This window comes from Anguilla rostrata, chromosome 5, assembly GCF_018555375.3.
Source record: "Anguilla rostrata isolate EN2019 chromosome 5, ASM1855537v3, whole genome shotgun sequence".
Lineage (NCBI taxonomy): Eukaryota > Metazoa > Chordata > Actinopteri > Anguilliformes > Anguillidae > Anguilla > Anguilla rostrata.
In genome coordinates this window covers 24,143,013-24,162,515 of record NC_057937.1, presented here as the reverse complement: position 1 = coordinate 24,162,515, position 19,503 = coordinate 24,143,013, and the positions used below count along the sequence as shown (strand labels likewise).

Here is a 19,503-nt window from a genome sequence, read left to right as displayed (position 1 = left end):
TAAACTTAGGGTTGTAACTAGGCAGCTGTTTCATAGGTGACTTAGTTGATGCGCCTGTCTTAACGACTACTTGTATTTTTATTTTTTTTATTTTTCCATAGATTGCGTTGTTGCCGTTCTCGTTATTAGTGTTAATCAGTTTAACCATCAGGGTCCAAGTTGAACTATGCAGTTGTTCCCTGTACTTGGACCGGTACTTCTCTCTAGGGGTTTCGTCATACTTGTTCCTGGTTATGGTTATACACTTTGTTGTACGTCGCTCTGGATAAGAGCGTCTGCCAAATGCCTGTAATGTAATGTAATGTAATGTCATGATTAACATAATATCTATTAAATGTAAGTCTAATATATTTAGGCGCTACACATGTTATTATCACTGCCATGTTACAAAAAAGTTTGCTAATAAGTTTGCTATTCTAGTTCTAAAAGTGCGCATGCAAGTCTTGCATTCAAAATTAAGGGCGGTGACATATAATGTGGCTATTCAGTGTCACACACTCCATAGTACTCAGGGGAAATGTAGGGCATGGGGCGTGATACAAATGAATGTAATTTGTGCTAATTCAAACCAGACTGCCCAGAGAATGCCAAAACTGAGAAAAAAAGGGTATAGATGTACATTTCTCTGTTCATCATGCAGCTTATCCATTTGTAGTTAAAAGAAATGAAGGTAAAAATCTATTAGCTACCCAAGCTATGCTAGCAGGAAGCTAGCTAGCTAACTAAACAAAATCTGGTGAGACAACAGTGCAGCTGTCCTAGATGCTGCTGAATGACAGACACTGGTCTCTTTTTTCTTTACCATCACATTACGTTTAAGAACATACAGCTTACCATGGTTCTGAGTCTTGTTAGCCAGATGACTGCATCCCAGACTGCAGAAATTGTGGGGAAATGCATTGTAGTTTCATTCAGGTGAACATAATGTTGCTGAGAAAATGTTCATGTTAGCATGAATAAGTTGTTCCATAAAAAAGAAATAAATAGCAATTGCATGCATTCTTTTACTGTATGTACAATTAAGGTTAATGACAATGAGTCAAATTATGAGTGAAATTCAATTGAACAGTTTAATTGAACATAAAAATTTATGTGTGACATATGGAAGGCACCTACGTAACTTCAGCCTATTAGACCCTCACCATAGAAAAATATCCTAAAAATCATCTTTACCATGCTGAGAATTCGGTCAATTTATCAGTATACACACAGCCTTCATTATGACTCATGACTGCTCTTATTATTTACAGGGTTTACAGTTTGCTGGATTGTACATACTGATGCTGCTTGTAACAAAACTCTTTCTTTGTTGTAGGCCCTGGAATCTCTGCAGAGAGCTCAAGAGCTAGCAGATGAGGCTGGAAACAAGGTCTGTGAAATGCACCAAAAGCAGTTAATAGTCAGTACTGCAAAGAGAACGATCAGATAAAATGGGGTTGGAACAAGGCACAAATGGACAGGAGGACAGTGCTGTACAGTCATGATATTTGACCCAAACCCAACAGGGTCATCAGGTATGCTGTGATTGGGCCAAGTATCAGGTCTATTGTAGCTTTGTGATGTTGGGCCAGATTGGGTACCCAACCTGTAAGTATACAAATAGTTGCACAGCTACTATTTAATGATTAACAGCGATTGACAGCAATGGCACAAAGCTTCTTGTTTTTGTAGTGTACCATTATGCTCAACTGGCAAATTAAAACAGTTGTATTTGACAGCACTGGGGTAGTAAACCATAGAAAAGAATTTATTTTCTTTTAAAAAATAATAAAAATGATTTTATTAACAGTACGTTTGTTTTTTGAAATTTGGCATGTCCAATCCCACCTGAATTTTGAATGACCAATTCGCGAACTATGTACAAGCATGCTCATAAATGACCCCTGCTGCTGGCTCGGGAGAGTGAAGGCAATTTGGGGGTCTCCTCCGAAACATGCACCTGCCAGCCAGGTGCTTCTTTTCATACCACAGCTGCAAGCCTTGCACATGCAGAGCAGGGGTGGAGGAGACCCATTTATATGTATGCGCAGAGAGTGCTAGCCACGGATGTCAAGACGACCACTACAAGTCACTTGATTAAAAGACAATACTATATATACCCATATCCATATCCCTCTCATATTCCAGAGGGACACAAAGCCAATTGCGGACTGTTCCTCTGGGGCTGCTGACTACAGTTGGCACTGGCACGGGTCAAATTTGATTCGAGACCTTGGCTCTCACCAAGTGAGCTACCCAGCAGCCCCAGGAGTCATGAACTTAAATTTACATTTAACAGAAGGAAAACCACTGGTATAGCGCTTTTTCTAGTGATTCATTTGCTTAACTTTTTTCATTGTGAACTGCCATCGACTTCTATCGCAGATGGTAGAGTAAGATGGTTTCCTTTCACAAGCCAACTGCATTTGTTGCTTACACTGTTTTAGCCAGTCTACTGCACGCAGTTCTTTAACACTACAGGTTTTTCATTTTCTACCAGCTTTTACTTCCATTCAGAAGGAGGATATAAGATCCATCCAAAATAAGGAATGAGCATTGCTTTATAAGAACAAGGATATTTCTGATGCCTTAAATACTTACTGTGAGGAGAGTTTTAGAGGAGAAGTGTTTACTATTAGACTGGAATACATATTCTGTATGCAGAATGTCTTAGCAAATATTCATATAAAGGATAAATAAATACTGGATAAATTACATTACAATGGACAAATAAGGCAGCAAGCCCTGATGGCATATAATTCAACTCAATATTATTTGTATAGTGCTTTTTACAAATAACTGTCACAAAGATGCTTTAGAGTAGCTAGGCAAGAAACAGAGCAAATCGAGCAAACACCAAATCGGGCTGAAACCCTAGATAGCAAGCACATTAGGTAGCAAAACTCCTGGGGGAGAAAATCCTCAAACAGTGATGAGAAAAAAACTCTCAGATGGGAAGATATCCCAATGAGATCATCTTTAAATCACTGACAGGTATTTTTTGACAGTCTTTAGAAACTGGAAATAGACTGGAAGCAAGGTAATAAAATACTAATATATAAGGAAACGAGGACTGTACTGATCCAGGAAATACAGGCCTGTCAGTTTAACTTGCATCACATGTAAAATAGTGGAATCTATCATTAGAGACAAGTTAGAATTGTTTCTTGAAAATGACAGCATGCTAAGGGATATCCAGCATGGTTTTCGCAAGGGAAGGTCATGCCTGTCAAAACTTTTTGTATTCTTTGAAGATGCTACTGAGTGTTTTGACTAACAAGGCTTATGATAATATATACTTAGCTTTCCAAAAAGCATTTTATAAGGTACCACATTAAATACTTATTAAGGAGACAGTAGGAGTTACAGGATATATTTCAGAGTGGGTTTGGAACTGGCTGCAGGGTTGAACACAAAGAGTGTAGTAGGAGGGATATTATCTGAGCAGGTTACTGTTGGAAGTGGAGTCCCACAAGGATTGGTGCTGGAACCACTGCACTTCCTCATATATATCAATGACCTTGACAGGGACATTGAAAGTACATCAGTTCATTCCAAACTGGGAGGTTTAGCAGGGAATATTCAACGGATAATGGTGTGAATCTAAAAGCTGGGATTTTGTCCAGAAATAATATTGGTGTAATGATTTCACTTTTATGCCAATACAGCTAGCCTACAATTGTAGCTACTTTATTTTAGAAAAAGAAACTACACACATGGTACTGAAAAACTATAAAGCTTGTACAGAAGTTTACATATACCTAGGCTGAAGACATTCAAACTCAATTATTCACACACATTTCATGTTACCAGACATTTCCGGTGTTAAGTCAATTAGGATATCTACTTTATTTCCATATGAGGTCATTTCAAAATAATAGCTAAGAGACAGATTTATTTCAGTTTTTATGTACTATATCAGTTTTCAGTGGATCAAAAGTTTACGTACACTTTGTTAGTATTTGGTGGCATTGCCTTTTAATTGCTTAACTTGAATCAAAGGCCTGGGATAGCCTTCTACAAGCTTCTCACAACACTTTGCTGGTATTTTTGCCTATTCCTCCAGACAGAACTGGTGTAACTCAGTCAGGTTTGTGGGCCTCTTGCTCGGACATGCTTTTTTAGTTCAGTCCACAAATTTTCTATGGGATTCAGGTTGGGGCTTTGTGATGGCCACTCCAATACTTTCACTTTGTCGTCTTTAAGCCATTTTGTTACAACTTTGGAGGTATGCCTCGAATCATTGTCCTGCTGGAAGACCGAGTTGCGACCAAGTTTTAACTTTCTAGCTGATGTCTTGAGGTGTTGCTTTTGTATTTCTAAATAATCCTCCTTCCTCATGATGCCATCTATTTTCTGAAGTGCTACCACCCCCATGCTTCACAGTTGGGATGGTGCTCTTCGGATTAAAAGCCTCACCCTTTCTCCTCCATACATAGCTCTGATCATTATGGCCGAACAGTTCAATTGTTGTTTCATCTGACCAGAGAACACTCCTCCAAAAGGCTAGGTCTAGGTCCTGGTGATCTCCTGCAAACTACATTCTTGCTGTTTTCTTCTCTTTTTTTCAGTTATTGTAGTAATTAGTTATTATGCTGCTTCACAGCTTTTAACCCATATTCAGTACCAGGCATTACACCCTCCCCTCTTGAAGGTAGGCCCATCCCGGGACACTTGCTAAGGGCTGTGTAATCACTGGTGTGGTGAGGGCACAGGACACAGGATTGCTATGTTCAAGGTTATCAATTTCATTTAAGGAGTTTGAGAAGGCAGATGATAGACCTTGAAAAAGCGACTGGATCACTGAGACTAGTGGAAGTCCTAATTGAGGATAGTGAAGTCTGTCAGGCTTCTCTCGCTGCCTCAGAGAACGGCGGACCGGCTCCTCGGTCCTCTTGGTTGGTTCACCCCCAGTCGATTTCCCTGATGGGTTATCATCTTGTGCTAAGGTCGTAGCTGCTTCATGTCCTGAGGTAATTTCATCTTTCCTTTCTGACATGTCAGCTAATACAGTTGCTTGTCCTTCATGAGGGAAACATCTTTCAAGGGTTCCTCTCCAGTCGAGTCTCCGTTAAGTAACAAGCTCTCTTCTGGTGGATTGTTACTTTCAGGTAGAATAGATCCAGGTAAGTCGTTATCTTTAGGTAGTTCGTCGTCTCCAGGTAAGTAGTAATTTCCAGGTACATCAGTACATTTTTCCAGCTCATCTTCAACATCTACTGGAGCATCTTCAGGGACAGCAATGACTGACTCTTCCATGAGCTCAACAGTAGGCAATGAATGGTCATTAATTCTTGAGTCACCTTGAAGTTCAACAGACGTGATACCAGGAGGTTGGCTCAACTGGCGGGTTTCACACACTTCAGTGAATCTGAAAGGCTCCAACATTAGTGGAGGTAAGTCGTCATCGATTTGAGAGAACATGTCGTCATCCTCATCATCATTAACAGCAGGGTTTTGGCGTGTTTGTGGTCTTCTGAATATCTTGGTTGATACTGGCTTTTCAGGTTCAGTCGCTGGCACGAATTCACAGGGCAACAGGAGATCCCGATGCAGTGTACGGAGTGGGCCCTCTTTTCCTTCAGGCTTTACTGCGTACACTGGTAGTTCATCTGCTTGTTTCACTACTATGTAGATGTCCGTTTCCCACTTGTCTGCTAGTTTGTGTTTTCCTTTAAGGCGAACATTTTTTATAAGGACACGATCCCCAACTTCCAATGTGGACTCAATGACCCGTTTGTCGAACCTTTGTTTGTTTCGCTCAGCTAACTTCAGAGGACTTTGGGTTGCAAGCTTATAGCTCTCCTCCAAGTGACTTTTAAGATCCTGCACATACTTTGAATGTGATACTGATGGTTTGTTGACTGGTAAACCAAAGGTTAAATCGACAGGTAGCCTTCGCTGTTTTCCAAGCATGAGCTCAAAAGGCGCGAACCCAGTGACTTCATTTTTTGTGCAATTATAAATGTGTACAAGTGGCATCACACCAATGCATCTTGTCTTCAGTGTCAAGGGTGCCCAGCATCTGTAGGAGAGTCCTATTGAAGCATTCAACTGGGTTGCCCCTTGGGTGGTAAGGAGTAGTTCTTACCTTACGGATACCAGCAACAGCACAAAGCTCTTTTAGTGTGAGACTCGAAGTCAGGGCCTTGGTCGCTATGAAGTCTTTCTGGAAAGCCATAGTGAACTATGAAAGTGTCCGATAGACACTTGGCTACCGTACGAGCCTTTTGATTTGGGGTGGGGATTGCCACGGCGTACTTAGTAAAATGATCCGTGATGACAAGTATGTCCTTTGTGTTGCTTCTGTCAGGTTCCAAAGAAAGAAAGTCCATGCAGACAAGCTCTAGAGGCCTACTGGTCTTGATGGGTACAAGAGGGGCAGCTTTCTCTGGAAGTGACTTCCTTCGCACACAACGGTTGCATGTTCTGATTTTATCTTCTACCGATAAGGACATCTTGGGCTAATAAAATCTGGATCTTACCAAGTCAAGCGTGCGTTCTACACCCATATAACCCATGTCATCATGTAGACTCTTCAGTACCACAACTCTCAATTCCTCTGGGAGCACCAATTCATGAGTGATGTCTCCTAGGTATTGCTTTCTCCTGTACAAAACTCCGTTCCTCAACTCCAACTTATTCCATTCCCGTAGCAACAAAGCGACTTCTGGAAGTTCTCCCCTAATGGTAGGAGGTGGCTTCTCTCCTGATACCATCTGACTGATGACATATCTGATGCTGGGGTCTGCCTGTTGTTTCTCCATTAGTTCCTGCTCTGAGAGGTGGGGGATAACAGGAAGGCCTTGATCACCTTCCTGCCAGAAAGTGTCTGGTATAGCATTTGAGCGAAATGCTAAAGACTCGACTAACGCAACCAAAGGCTGAGAAGTGTCAAGATCGTAATCAAAGAAGCGTACAGTATGTCTCTGACAAATAGCTTGGATTACATCTTTGCCAACCCCATCTGAGCTGCTTGATTCTGCCAGGTGATGAACTGCAAACTGTCTTATCCTCTCACGCTGTTTTTGTGAGGTGAAATCATCATTGAGAGTGCCATGTGGGCGTCTTGACAAGGCATCTGCATCAACATTCTGCTTGCCAGCCCGATATTGCAGCTTGAAGTTGTATGTGGACAGAGCTGACAACCATAAGTAGCTGGTAGCATCCAGTTTGGCAGAAGTTAAAATATAAGTCACTGGGTTGCTGTCTGTGACCACGGTGAATTCTGCTCCGTATAGGTAGTCACTAAATTTCTCAGTGACTGCCCATCTGAGAGCTAGAAATTCAATTTATGAGCAGGATACCTTGCTTCACTTCATGTCAGTCCTCTGCTTGCAAAATCTATCACTCCCTTATATCCATCCTGCTCTTGGTATAAAGCAGCCCCCAGACCTGTTGTACTTGCATCTGTGTGGAGGATGTAAGGCAGTTTGGGGTTAACAAAACCCAAGACAGGAGCAGAAGTAAGCTTCCCAATGATTGTGTCAAATGCTTGCTGACAGGAAGGTGATCAACGACTACCAAAAGGCTCCTTGGGGTTGTGATAGGGATCACTCATGTTCTTTTTCTTGCTGCCCTTGCGGAGCGGAGGATAACCAGCTGTGAGGTCATTCAGTGGTTTCACTATTTTTGAATAGTCCTGGATAAACCTCCTGTAATAGCCAGCAAAACCCAGGAATGAGCAGAGTTCTTTCAAATTCCTGGAGGTGGGCCAGGTGTTCAAGGCCTGGATCTTCTCAGGATCCGTCTCAACACCATGCTGAGACACGATGTGACCTAAATACCGCACTGATTTCTGGAAAATTTGCACTTTTCCAGCGATAACTTAAGCCTATATTCCTTCAGACGATTCAAGACTCGTAGCAATCGGCGCTCATGCTCTTCAATGGTGTCCGAGAAAATGATGAGACCATCTATGAACACCAGGACCTCTTTAAGGTTGAGATCTCCCATGCATCGTTCCATAAGGCGCTGAAACGTGCTTAGCGCATTAGTAACACCTTGTGGCATCCTGTTAAACTCCCAATAGCCTAAAGGGCACACAAAAACCGTCTTATGTTTATCTGCTTCCTCCATCTCAATTTGATAGTATCTGGATTTAAGGTCAAGGACCGAGAACCACTTGGATCCTGTTTGGACAGAGAAGCTTTCTTCCAGATTTGGCAATGCATATGCATCCTTCATAGTTTTGGAGTTGAGCTTTCTGTAATCAATGCAGAGATGTACGGAATTAGTACACTTACGAATCAGAGACGAGAACTATCGGAGATGAGAAAGGGCTCTCAGACTCACGGATGACGCCAGATTCCAAAAGCTCTTGAAGATGCTTGCGGACTGCGTCCAAGAGGATGAATAGGCCTTGCTCTTTGCTTGAAGGGAGTTGAATCACTCAGATTGATACAGTGTTTGACTTTATCTGTATGTCCGAAGTCAAGATCGTGGTGTGCAAACACTTCATGCCTGGTGAGTAGCTTCTGTTTAATATAGTCATTTTTGGTAACCTGTTGTATACGTGGAGTAAACCCCTCCGGGCTGTCCCGTTATTGGAAAATTATGTAGCGTACTTCGGTGGTGGTTAAGCGACCCTTGGCTTTGCCTCGGCCGCATCACCACCCCCGTCGTACATTATTTTCCAATAATGGGACAGCCCGTTGCGATCTATTCCTTACGTATCCTCCACTGACTATGACACAGTTTCGGACATTTTTATATATATTAGCTTCTCTACCAACCTAGCTTATGGAAGAGGACGTGAAGAGACCAGGTGTGGAGTCACAAAATTACGTAATGTCAAACCAATCAGTGAATACCTACGTCATTAAGCCCGCCCACCCGAAAGGTTCTGCTGCACTAAGCACGGTTGTCTAACCACGCCGAGAATATTGTGCTGGGCACGGTTTGTAAGCATTCCGCGCTAAACCGTTTCCAGGTGGAAACACCATTGGAACCGTTCCTCTACATGCTCAGAACCATTCGGCCCTACAGTGGAAAAGGGGCTACAGACATACATTCACATCTCCAATGGCCCCCACCCCCAGTTCCTGTTCTGTCTTATCTCCAGGCTGTGCTGGCTGAGTGCTTTGAAGCTTCTTATGGCTGAGAATGGCCAAATGATGAATAACATGTCTGACAATATTTATTTAATTGCTTATTTATTTAATTGCTTTCATTTATTTCAATATCAATTTATTTTTTAAATTTTGTCACATCTGGTCCACAATATGTGGTGATGGTGGTATAATACAGTAGCCTAATTAAAACCACAATTAGATTTGGGCCAGTTAGGTTCGCTTGCTGGAGCAGATGATGGATAAATGATGACACCACACAGATTACCTTTTTAACCAGGTTGTATTGTCACTTTTAAATTGTAAAATAAAAACAATAAAATAAAAGATTTACACCAGAAATGTGCATAGGCCCATGAATAACAACAACAAGACTGGTATCAATTATCTGATCTGAGGGTGCACCCGCTATCCTGACTGAGAAGCCCCAGTTGCAGTAGTAAACCAGTTCAGTTATCAATAGATCAATAACAATCAATTATCCACCCAAGAGTTCAAAATTATCACTTGCGTTCACAATAAAACTGGTGCAATTAAACACAAAATTCAACAAGTACAATTGTACGTTAACAGTCCCAAAGACACAGAATGTGTCTTAGTGTGTATGTGTCAATTGTCCAGAACTGCACTGCTTGTAGCAGGTCAGAGTGAAAGTGAAACACAGTCCTACCACACCGGAGAGAGTGGTTACTGCTCAGAGTCCATCCAAGGAAAATCAAAACAATATCCAGGGTCCCAAGTTTCACAATGGTTGGCTTGCATCCTGATACCGGCAGGCTGATCAACGAATAAACCAGAAAAAACTGACCCAGGTGTGTCCTGTAGTTCAAAGCGTCCAGCACAAACCAGCCGAAGTTAAAACCAATAACGCTCACTAGGATGAAAATCCGTTCTCTAAGTTCATAGTAACTACTTTCTGACTTTTTTTTCGTTTTATTTAGCTTTAGCAGCTTCTGTTGGTGTAGCAATTGTCAGTGTGTCCTCTGTCATCCCCAAAGCCATCTGTGCACTTCTCCTCTCATTCCTCCCAGCAACAGTTTGATGGGGCATTATCACTCACACGATTGCTCAATAGCTTGCTGTCAATCAAGCTCATATTATGGCGATGATTGGACAAAACCTTGCTTGAAGAGTTTCTTCTCTTTTTTCCATTATTGTAGTAATTAGTTATTTATTATGCTGCTGCACAGCTTTTAACCCATATTCAGTACCAGGCGTTACAAATAGCTTAAGTGTGGTCAGTATACCAAAATTGTTTAAGAGTGGTCAGTATGTGGAGTCACATAATAGGTTTTTGGTAGAGCAGTACAGTAGATCTAGCAGAGATTTACAGTATTATTATGATAGTGTTTGGGACCAATAAGGCCTTGTGTAAAACCAATTAATTTAAAAATAGTAATATAAAACAGATGTAATGCATGGGTGCCGGAATAGGGGGGATACATGGATTTTTTGTCCCCCCACTTTCAGGAATGCCATGCTAAAAACTTTCCATTGGAAAATGTTTTTTGGCGAGAACGTCTTTGCCAGGTATTACGGTAATAGAACGTTGGCGTTGGTGGTCGCTATCAGCACGTCTAGGAATCCGTACATATTCACAGTTGTAACCCAAGTCGCAGGACGCAAAATAGCCATTAGGAAAGTAGTTTGAAATTATGAAGCAACGTCTGCGCTACTGGATTTAATGGGTTGTGATGAGATAATTCCGAGCGTGTTGCTTGTCTTAAAGTTGATACAGTAAATAAGGTTGTATTAATATAACTAAATGTATATGTATGAAGTTGGTTTTTTTTACATTTAGACAGTTTATTATGTGTATTTTTACAGGACTCACATTTTAATTGATAACAATGTCCAGGTCTCTCTAATAAATACAAAATAAACAGACTAGCATTTAGGGTGGTCGATAAACGCCCCCCCCCCTTTGGGTGGTCGATAATAGGTGCTCTCACTCATGAGCCAGTAACTGCAGGCAAGAGAGTTTACGGTGTTGCGAAAACTGAAAACAGTGCTCAACTGCACACGAGGCTGAATAATTAATTTCTTCTACTTAGGGGTAACGGATACTCATAATTTGGCAATCAAGTCTAAATCAATTCATTAGGCTAACAACGTTGGCTATTTTCCAAACTGGCTAGCTAGTTCAGAGGTTGCAGAAACGAAACAACGTTGCTAATCGCGTGTCAGTGTTTAGTTAATGTGTTGCAATCGCCGCCAGGCTACATCGTTACATCACCTATTGTTGCAGTCGCTCTGCTTGTCTGAAGCAGGCGGAACTTACAGCTAGACAAGAGCATCAATGTCATGACATTTCAGTTCAAATAAAAAATAATTGTAGGCACACAATTAATCTCAAAATACACTGTAATTAAAGTGCTGTGTTTTTTGAAACGCAATGTTGCTTGGAGTTCTAACTTTCATTAGAGTAAACTTGCATGTTATGCCTTCAAACGACAAAGCGTTTCTCATCACATTAATACCGCTAATTAAATGGACCGGCAGTAAACTGCGTCAGAGAAATTAGCAGTTTCAACCCGTCGCTACACAAAACATTGCACAAAAAAATTATTGCCCGTCATGTCGGTGTCACCCCCCTCTGATGGTGTCACCCGGTGCGGTCTGCACCCCCGCACCCCCCTAGTGACGCCTCTGGTGTCCCCCACTACGTGGTACAACCTGGCGCCGTTGATGTAATGGTGTCATCTGCATTCTTACAGTGGAGAATAAAGTTGTCTGAAACCACAACTTTATCAAATGAATGAATAGTGTGCTGTGGTCATATTTGTTTTTGGTGCTTTATTGATTTTGTTGTTTGAAAATGCACTTTCCTGATGGTATTGTAACACTGTAGCTGTGTTGGGTGGATTATGGTGCACTGTGACAGGTTGTGCTTAGTTTTACTTCCTGTTTGGCAGCTCTTCTCCCTAAAGGTGCACTGTCTGAGCGAGAGAATCTTTCGAAATCAGGAGAAACAGGAAGAGCTAAGAGAGCAGGTGGTGAAGTTCCTGCAGTGTGTGGAGGAGCTGGAACTGTACTGTGCATTGTGTGGAGAGTCCATTGGGGAGAGGAACCAGCAGTTGCAGGCCCTACCCTGCTCCCACATCTTCCACCTCAAGTAAGACTCTCCAGGCGAGCTTCTACAACATTCTAACAAATGTGTACTTCTAGTAAAAGCACTTAAGTCTGGGGCTCAGGGTGCTTGCTTGATAGTTTTATGCTTAATAGGCCATAGAGGAACTACCTGAAGTTTTGTGTTTTTTAAAGAGAAACCTCTTATGATGGAATCTTCTGTATGGTGCTATGGAGTAGTGTGTGCCCTGAGGGTTACTATGGAGTTGTATGTGACACAAGCTTCTCCCTGCAGGTGCCTTCAATCCTGTGGGACAAAGGGCTGTTCAAAATGCTGCCGCTCATCAATGAAACCAGGCTTTGTGTAAGGGGGAAGCTTCCAGGTCACATTGTTGCTGTGAAGGATACACACATGCTTCCAAATTGTAGGATGCCTGGAACAAAATGTGCAACTGTTGCTATAATCCAGGGCATGCTCGGACAATATGAAAACTGTTCTGAGTTTACCCAGCAGCCTCCAGGGTCGACTACAGGCAACATATGCCAAATTCCTGTATCAAGGGTGTTCAGGGGAACATCTGCTGCCAAAGTTCTCTCTTTCCTGCAATATCTCATACAATTTTAGCTGAAACCAGCTAACTCTTCATATACATTTGCAATGCCTTTACCATTATATTTATAATCCTTTGATCTTTTAAAGAAATGCATGCAATAATTTTTTTCACATTTACTGTCCGGTATGGTATTATGTGATAAAAGCTGATGTTTTTAAGTTGAATTCAAAGACCTCAGGCAAGACATAACAGAAGCACTAACCAAATGAGGCAGTGTTATATAATGACAGTATAGATGAATTGCAATGCAAAAACTTGTTAATATTCTAAATGTATCTCACTAGACAACTTGAAAAACATTTTTTGTTAGCTAACATTAGCTAACTCGTAACTACCACAAATATCTAACTGTCTGTAGTACATTATATATATATATATATATCTTTGAAGACCTAATATGATAGGAAGAGATAATTTTCTATCATAAATCTCTTCAAAATCAATTACCTTTGCACAAGAACAGAAAATAAATGACATCTCATGCATCTTGCATTTAATGTAGGCTAATAATGTCAGTTGATACTACAGTTTTAGCTACAGTACATTGTTATTTTTTCTATTCAGCAATACAATAAGATAATGAATGTCAATTTTTCATAGTCCAAAGGCAATCAAGGTGCCTCCCTGCATGGTGATGGATAATCAATCAGGGAGAGCGATTTTTGTACATTTCTGTGTCAAGGTGGCTAGGTTGAAAAGTAACTTTTTTAAGTAATTTAAAACCTAGCTTAGCAAGAGTTTGTTATTGCATATTACCACACTGCAGTGCAAGCTAGACCATGAGGTAGCCAACGGTATTACCATTCATACTTCAATTCATACTAACATTCTCTTGGAATAAATTAGTTAATAGAATAGCTATTATTCCCACCCAAGAGCTAGTAAAACAAGTAGTTTGCTAATGGTAGTTTATCATTAGTTCTTTGTGGAACCCATAAAGTGCCAACTATTCATACCTTTATTAATGACTAACTTTACAGAGACCTTGTTAAGCATGATCAAGGACACAAAATACATTTAAATCAAATTGTTTGTGTTCACAAACAAAAGGAGGCAATCATGTGGATACAAGGACGCAAAATACATTTAAATCAAATTGTTTGTCTTCACAAACAAAAGGAGGCAATCATGTGGATACAAGGACACAAAATACATTTTAATCAAACATTTTATGTCTTCACAAACAAAAGGTGGCAATCGTGGATACACAAATACATCTTTTTGAAAAATATGAAAAATAGTTTTGGTGTTCAACACTTGAAACACTATCCTGCTGTGTTTGTGATTCAGTCTGCTAGGTAACTTGAGATTTCATCGTAATTTTCACAGGGACTATTCGCTATAAATCATCCATTTATGGAATGTGTTTTAATTTTTGATTTTATGTCATTCAGCTTAACATGAGCATAAATATTTGTCAGTATAGTTCAACTAAATAATACAATGAGAATGCTATGTTAATGTATAAGTTAATTGTTTATAGTTAATGTGGTAGTTAACCATTCATGTTAACTATTACATTAATGTCAATTCATGTGCTCTCGTAAAATGTTATAGCCAGAAAATAAAGGTCCAGGCTTGGAGGTTATTTTGTGTTTCTGATCTCTTTTTTTCCTTAATTTTCTTGCTGGTTTCATAATCTGAAATCAGAAATGCTCAAATTGTACATTCTCCCCAGTTTTCAACTGTTAATCTTTTTTGGCATAGTAAATGTAGTATGTAAAAATGTTAGATCAATGGGAAATAAATAATAATTAGCATTTGCGTTAAACTATCAATAATCATTACACCTTTCTATACAGTGAGCTTCGTAATGTTTGGGACAAAGACATTAGACTCTGCATTCCACAATTTTATATTAGTAATCTTTGTAATCAGACAATTTACAGGTAGTTAAAGTGTACATTCTTTTAAGGGTATTTTTATACACATTTGTTTCACTGTGTAGAAATTACAGCACTTTTGATGCATATCCCCCCATTTCAGGGTACCATAATGTTATGTAAATGAAAGTATTCATGTTTAGTACCCAGTAATTTAGTACTGTCTTTGCATGCAATGACTCCTTCAAGTCTGTGGCCCATAGACATTACGAGTTCCTCAGTTCTTCTCTGGTGATCCTTTGCTTGGCCTGTACTACAGCCATCTTCAGCTTCTGTTGGTTGCCTTAAGTTTTCTCTTCAGCATATGAAGTGCATGTTCAATTGGACTTAAATCAGGTGAATGACTTTGGAGGCATTTTCTTTAACTTGAGTAGATAAGATGCTCCTGTATACCTCAGAATTCATTCTGCTGCTGCTATCAGCAGTTACATCATCAATGAAGACAAGTGAGCCAGTATCTGTGGCACCATCCCACCATGTTTCACAGTTGAGGGGTGGTGCTTTAGACCTTGGACAGTTCCATTTGACCTTTACCCTTTGCTATTGCCATTATTTAAACACAAGTGAATCTTCGTCTCATCTGTCCACAAGGCCTTTCTCCAGAACTCTGCAGGCTCTTTTAGGTCCTATTTAGCAAAATGCAACTTAGCCATCATGTATTTGCAGCTAACTAATGGTTTTCATCTTACAGTGTAGCCTCTGTAGTTCTGGCCATGAAGTCTTCTGCTAATATGACACAGCCATGCCTGCTTCCTGAAGAGTGCTTTGTATCTGTGGGACAGGTTTTCGGTTTTTTTTTCTTCTGGGGTTTATCGGTCTCCCTTGGCCTACCAGGTCCTTTGTGATACAGACTCCAGAGGCAATTAAAAGCCTAGAATCAAGACAAGATACTGAAATCTCTCTTGTACCTGCACTAAGGAAGCAACTGAACGCACCTGACTAATCAGAAACACCTGTGAAACCATTTGCCTCAAACATTTGTGCCCTCAAATGGGGGGACTGTGTGTGTAAAACGTGCTGTAATTTCTACATGGTGAAATCAAAAGGTTTAAAAAATAACCTTTAATAAAACAAAATTGTTTAATTATGAATCTAAAATTGTAGAATAAAGTGCTAAATCAAGGAAAATTTTCTTTGTCCCAAACATTATGGAGCTCACTGTATGTACTAGTTAATACCTCCATAATTGAGTCTAATGTGTCTTACTATTGGAAATGTTATAAGCTTGAACATGTATTTCTTTGTCCAGTATTTGTGTGCATAAAATGATAAAATTATTTGGCCTGCTAAATAATAATGACAATTCATACAATTCATTCACTTTATTTTGTATTTATCATTTCATGTGTGAAAAAAAAACATAATGTTTTTTTCTTTTTCATTAAAATTACCTACTAAAAAGCTTATCATCTTTGCTTTATCTTCTTAAATGTACCTTCACTTTATGTTCTGGAATGTACCTTCACCTAGCTAGCTATTTTTAATTAAAATGTTTTACCTTCATTTTAGCTATTTAGCTGCATTATTAATTAAGCTAACTAATTTATCAATAACAGTGCACTCAATAACTTTTCAGTGACAGACACACTTAGCTAGCTAGCTATCTACTGATAGCTGTTTTGCCTTCCTACTGACAGAGATCAACTTTCCATCTACTGCTTCCTACAAGAGCTGAAAAGAATGGCTTACTCTGAAGCTGCATATTCATTTGAAATAACCTGTAGAATTACAAGAAAGAAAGAATACAAATGCAACAAAATATGTGTATATAACACTGTTACAGAAAATTGTTCTTTACAATATTTATGACTATTTTGAATTTCTTTTAACCTTATGTGCTTTGAAAATGCATTGGCCTCCTTGTTATACTTTAGCTACATACCTTGTTATGGTGCAACAGGCAGAAACAGTCACTGCAGATCAAACTACCTGTTCTTTTTAGTCTGTTATTTAGTATGTGCTGTTTTGGGCTGGACCCCAACAGCGGGCCCTATGAACGCTGAGTGATGAAGTTACCCCATTGGTCAGCCGGGTTATGAAGTTGCACCATTGGTCGGGCCGGATGAAGTGTGTTAGGTCAAGCCATATATTAGGTTTTGACCTGGCCTTGTTTCTGTAATTTCCAAGAGGGTACAAAAGTATTGAAAATGTATATTTTTTCAGACCAATAAATTAAATGGGGAAAGCTTGTTTGAAAAAGCCATCAGCAATTAAATTAGATTGTGAATAAGGTCACATATGAAGCTTTAATTTCATATTTATTAGTGTGGTTGCCTTAGGCAAACACACAATAAGTATTGCACATATTTATTAGTGTGGTTGCCATAGGCAATCACACTACTATTATCTCACATATTATTAGTGTGGTCTATCTTTTTTTGGCTAATTTTCCCATTGAAAATGAATGGGGACGGTGACGTCATAAAAATGTGAATTATGAAGTTACAGCATTGGTCGGCTTTGCACACGTGATGCGGTCCGCTGTACGTCCTCACCAGCCACCAGAAAGGATATAGCTGAATGCGGAAGTGAACGCGATAAAACGGTATTCCAAATGAAAAATTACAAATGAAAACGCTGTCAGCTAGGTATATCAACAAACATATGGCTCAAATGCTTTATACCACAATTTAGATAAGACCTTGATGAAGACGTACATGCACGGATTGTGTTGTTCAAACGAGGTTTCCTGGCGACTTAGCCACCAGAAAGGATATAGCTGAATGCGGAAGTGAACTCGATAAAACGGTATTCCAAATGCAAAATTACAAATGAAAACGCTGTCAGCTAGGTATATCAGCAAACACATGGCTTAGGCATACCCAGACGTCCTCAATAATAATAGTATTTCACAAGATATTACGCAAATTCTTTGACGACGTTTCGTCAGGTCCAGCGTCTTTGAATGCTAGTGCTAACAAAGAGCGAATGCATTTAATGCGATGATGAGAAAACTTTCGGTTGACCTAAAAAAACGATATTCCAAAACCAAAAATAAACGTGCTGTTATATCTGGTTAGAAAGCTTATGCTCTCACCTACTGAATAAACGAATTCTCAAACAAGCCAGACTTTACTAAAAAGTGCAACAACGCCGTCAACAAAACGTGTGCAGCAGCTTCAGGTCCAGTCTTACTCCAGAAAAAGACGTCAGCTTGTAATACCATATGTTGCTTTCAGTGTTCTGTAACTTTGTAGTACAAACTGGCTTTATCTACACTTCATTGATCCAACAGGTGATAGAATAAGCTTTCTAACTATGTATAATATGTGACATTTTACTTTTGTAATGCCGTTCTATATCCCATCGTATTCGGAAGGTTCGTCTCATTATAGATGCATTGCGCATTCTTTGTAACAGTGACAGCAACATTTTCTCACCCAACGCTACAGTACACTTCTCCGCTTGTCTGTTGATGTACACCTCGTTACAACAGAAGCTAGTACTACTGGCTACCAGCCGATACTTATTCACAGAAGCTGTATTTAAAATGAATAGAATTTAATTTTGTAACACCATTTAATATCCCAGCGCACTGGCAACTTTGCTTAATGCAGCTCTAATGAGACCATTCAGTCTGTTGTAGCAGGGAAAGCAACCCTTTTTCACCCCAACGCGTTTGCTGAAGTACACAACTCCACTTGCATGTTGTTGATTCACCCCTTGCTGCTACAGAAGCTAGCTGACTACCACTGGCTACCAGCCGATACTTATTCACAGAAGCTGTATTTAAAATGAAATGCAACTATTTTAACACATATTTCTCGCCTCGTTTTCGTTCTTGGAAATTTGGCTTGGCTAACACGTAATAGGCTACTCTGTCTATGAGTTGGTCTCAGAGATAACAGATTAGACTCTGAATTGCAGCCCACTTAAATGTTTTTAGTTGAATGGTAAAAATGAGCTGAACTTAACGTAAAACCATAAATCAATCAAATGCATCTTCCTAGCCCTGTCTTGCTTTTTAAAATGGTGCGGTCGCGCAGTGTAGATAAGATTTTTCTAAGACCCTCTGAACTGGCCAGCTAGCTTTATGATTCGCCGTCACTGGTCACAGCATACCGTGAGTAAATCGCTGATCTCAAGTATTGATGAAGGGTTAATTTAGCTCTGAATATGTGTGTTGCAAATAAACTCGTTGCCCTGATGTTATAGCATGTATACCATACTCTGTCTCTGCTTATACTACAGAAACTGTTCGCTCAGTTCAGCACAAAGTCGACTTTGCGTTGGCGGCAACCACACTTCACAATTTCTGCAGGAATTGTCTAGTTTATTAGTGTGGTTGCCTTAGGCAAGCACACTATTATTATTGCACATATTATTATTATTCTTTCTGCCCATTTTTTGGACCGCTACTCCTCCCAGAGTTTTCGCACCACATACACGTGCAATATGTCAAATCGAGCGGCTTGATCGGGAATGGTGTGCTATTACTTTGTGGAAAGATTGGTTGCACGGTTTTTGAAAAATTTGAATTTTTGTGGGCAATTTTTCCCCATAGGGAATGAATGGCGGAATGTTCACCCTTGTGATGTCACAATGCTCTGTCTTCTCACCCTTGTGATGTCACAATGCCGTGTCTTCTAGCAGCAGTACTCTCTTTAGATTTGAACATTCTGCCATTCATCTCTATGGGGAAAAATTGCCCACAAATTGTGCAATGCCTCATTGGACATGGTAGAGAGTCCTTTGTCCATTGGTGGAGATCAGCCTTGCCCCCCTTCCTGATTGGCCGATGTTTGATATTTCATAACTTTTGAACCGTTTGTCATAAAGAACTATGGGTCGCGTCATTGGACTCAGTAAAGACCTAGCAACCGCCTAGAACTCCATAGCAACCCCCTAGCAACATCCTAGCAACCACCTAGAACACCATAGCAACCA

General features: G+C 40.0%; 1 protein-coding gene across 2 annotated transcripts in view; it reads left to right on the top strand.

The window, feature by feature from the left end:
• rapsn (receptor-associated protein of the synapse, 43kD) overlaps positions 1 to 16,014 on the top strand; it is a 256,201-nt gene extending 240,187 nt beyond the window's left edge. For both annotated transcript variants that reach the window (XM_064337941.1, XM_064337940.1), the window contains 3 exons: positions 1,316 to 1,369; positions 11,966 to 12,165; positions 12,415 to 16,014. In XM_064337941.1, the coding sequence (XP_064194011.1) occupies positions 1,316 to 1,369; positions 11,966 to 12,165; positions 12,415 to 12,487 (327 nt within the window). In that variant the 3' untranslated portion in view covers positions 12,488 to 16,014. The remainder of the gene's footprint in view (positions 1 to 1,315; positions 1,370 to 11,965; positions 12,166 to 12,414) is intronic.
• Positions 16,015 to 19,503: the final 3,489 nt, after the last annotated feature.